Genomic DNA, 2,677 nt, shown 5'->3' on the forward strand with positions numbered 1-2,677 from the left:
CGGAGGAGCATAGCCGACAGTTCAGCATCCGTCTCAGACGGGGCGGCAACCGCAGAGGGGCCTGGCTCTCCCTCTGATGCTGCAGCAGACATCTCGATCTCCTGGGGAGCGCCAAAGGAGACACCCAGCCCGCTGTACGGGGAGGTATACTGCTCTGGCAGCTCAACGGGCCCGCGCGGTGACGCAGAAGTCCGCGGGGCTTTGGGGGCCAACGGAACATTCTGCACAGTCACCTGAATGTCCCCCAAGTGCCTCGCCGCGGTAGCCGAAAAACCTTGACGGCTCAACGACCGCGGCAAGACAACAAGGGGTGCCTACTCATGAATGAGCGGCGGGACTTTAACGCGGCCATGGACATACGTTCGCAATGAACGCATGTACCATCCGTGAACGCTGCCTCAGCGTGCTCTCGGCCCAGGCACATGAGACAGTGATCATGTCCGTCCACTGAGGCGAGGAAACTACCGCACCCGGAAGTGCACAGCCGGAGAGGCATACCGGGAAGATGCCCTCGACAGCCGTGAGAAATTCACTCTTTTGAATCCCGGTCCGCCCAGGGAGGAACCGCGGCACAACTGTGCACTCAAACGGGGAGCTCGCTGGAATGCGGGAGGCGTTGATGTCGTGAAAACGGCAGCCCGCAGGATTATGCTGGCGGCTGCCAAACGCTCTTTTAGTATAACAACTCTTCGGGATGTTTGGCAGCACGCCAGCAGGAGAGAGTGCAACCTAGGAACTCTTTTTATTTTTATTTTTTTTCTTCTTTGTACGCTCAGATGATGAGGCTCCAAAGCAAAAAGTCTGAATAAGTGGTTGCACACCGCCATCTTATACACCCGTATGTACGGGGGAGTGGCTCAAGCGAGTTCCCATATGTAACGTTGTAGTGAAACGACTGAAGGGGAACCTGTGTTTATAAGAAACAGATCACTTTCAAGTCTATAATACATGATCATATTTTCTCAGTCCATCCCCTGTTGTCCTCTCAAACTTAAAAAACAGTGCTTTATCTGTGCAGATTTCTTACCTGATTCAGATGAGCTGACTTTTTCACTAGACAAAGCAATTTTTTGGATAGGGAACTTGTATTTTAGCCAGTATCAGTGATTTGAAGTTATAAACGCTTACTTCACTGGATTCATGAGGATTACTTGAGGATTATTGTGATGTTTTCATCAGCTGGACATTCACTGCAAAGGATTCATTGGTGAGCAAGTGATGTAATGCTACATTTTTCCAAATCTGTTTTGATGATGAAACAAACTCCTCTAACATGTTGGATGGGCAGAGGATGAGTGCATTTTCAGCAAGTTTGAATTTTTGGTGTACTATTCCTTTAAGGAAAATGATCAGAATATCAGTGACTTTTATTGTTTTTCAGGCCATCACAAGGAAACTCGAACGGGCATCTAACAAAACCAAAAATTGGAAGCACAAAGTCTCTAAACACGAGGGCCTACTTCGAATCATTCAACCAGGTGACCGATAGTAAACTTTCTCAAATAGCAGATACCATTCCCAAAAGCACCACATTAATGTTTTTCATGTATTTCACAGGCAACAAGTCTCCGAATAAAATGACCAACTGGGGACAGGCAGCGTTCACTGAAACAGAGCTGGATGAGCTGGAGAGAATTTGGCAGGAGAACAGGAATAGACCACATGATGAACAATAATCTAATGCGTCCATTTTTTTTTTGTGTGTGTATTTATTTTATATTTTCCAGGTAGTTTTGACTTGTGTTACTGGTTAAATCTATTGTTGCTGTGTTTTTATTCAACCATTTATTAATCATGTGCTCTTGTAATAGAACATTAGCAGATAAATGGTGTGCAGTTGATTGTGTTGATTTTGAGTTGTCAAATGAATGTAAAAAGTGACATCCACACATTTTTATACTTACACGTTGTTGTTGTTGTGGTGTGGTTTTATAAAAAAAAAAACATACTTAGAAAATGTAACATTGTAATCATTCAACTTTAGTAATTTCAAGTGTATTCAATTTTTAATGTGAAAAATAGCTGCCCAGAGGCAGTTTGGAGGTGCTTGTGCTACCTAAGCCCCTGATTCCTATAGTGTCCACTAGATGTCCTTGTTGATACATGGATAAACCCAGATGACCGATTCTTACCTGCATTTTCTGGAGACTAGAGTCAACGATGGTTCATTTAAGTTCATTTAAGTTTGCTTTTTACCTTCAGCTTGTTTTAAAATATATTAAAGAATAAAGAGTGGTTCATATTGTCTTGAATCTCTTTTGTTAACCAGTGTGAATTTGAGTATATTGATAGCTTTTTAAATGTATTTAATTTGGCAGACGCTTTAATCCGAAGCAGCATACATTGCATTCAAGGTATACATTTATTAAGTTAATGCATTTTCTGGTAATCAAACCCATGCCCTCGACATTGATAGCATTATACTGTACAGTTTAAGTTACAGGAATGATTTTTAAACTAGTTTTGTTATTATTATGCTTTAAAAATAACTACACTATTTTCTGTCATCTCTCCACTATCCTCTCAATAATAAAGTAACAAAAAGCCCCAAAATATAACTTAAAAAAAATAATTAAATAAATAAAATAACTACAGTATTTAAATTTTTTTTTTTTTTTTTTACATTTAATTAATTTATTTATTTTACTGTGGTGGATGTTGTTGGGCAGAACACCAA

The 2,677-nt window shown here is 41.3% G+C and overlaps 1 protein-coding gene across 1 annotated transcript in view; it reads left to right on the forward strand.

The window, feature by feature from the left end:
• The window catches only part of swap70a (switching B cell complex subunit SWAP70a), a 24,529-nt gene extending 22,292 nt beyond the window's left edge, over positions 1-2,237 (forward strand). Inside the window, exons 11-12 of the mRNA XM_051114483.1 lie at positions 1,382-1,478; positions 1,558-2,237. Coding sequence (XP_050970440.1) covers positions 1,382-1,478; positions 1,558-1,676 — 216 coding nt within the window. The 3' untranslated portion in view covers positions 1,677-2,237. The remainder of the gene's footprint in view (positions 1-1,381; positions 1,479-1,557) is intronic.
• The last annotated feature ends 440 nt before the right edge of the window (positions 2,238-2,677 follow it).

The sequence above is a fragment of the Labeo rohita genome, chromosome 7, assembly GCF_022985175.1.
Source record: "Labeo rohita strain BAU-BD-2019 chromosome 7, IGBB_LRoh.1.0, whole genome shotgun sequence".
Taxonomy (NCBI): Eukaryota; Metazoa; Chordata; class Actinopteri; order Cypriniformes; family Cyprinidae; genus Labeo; species Labeo rohita.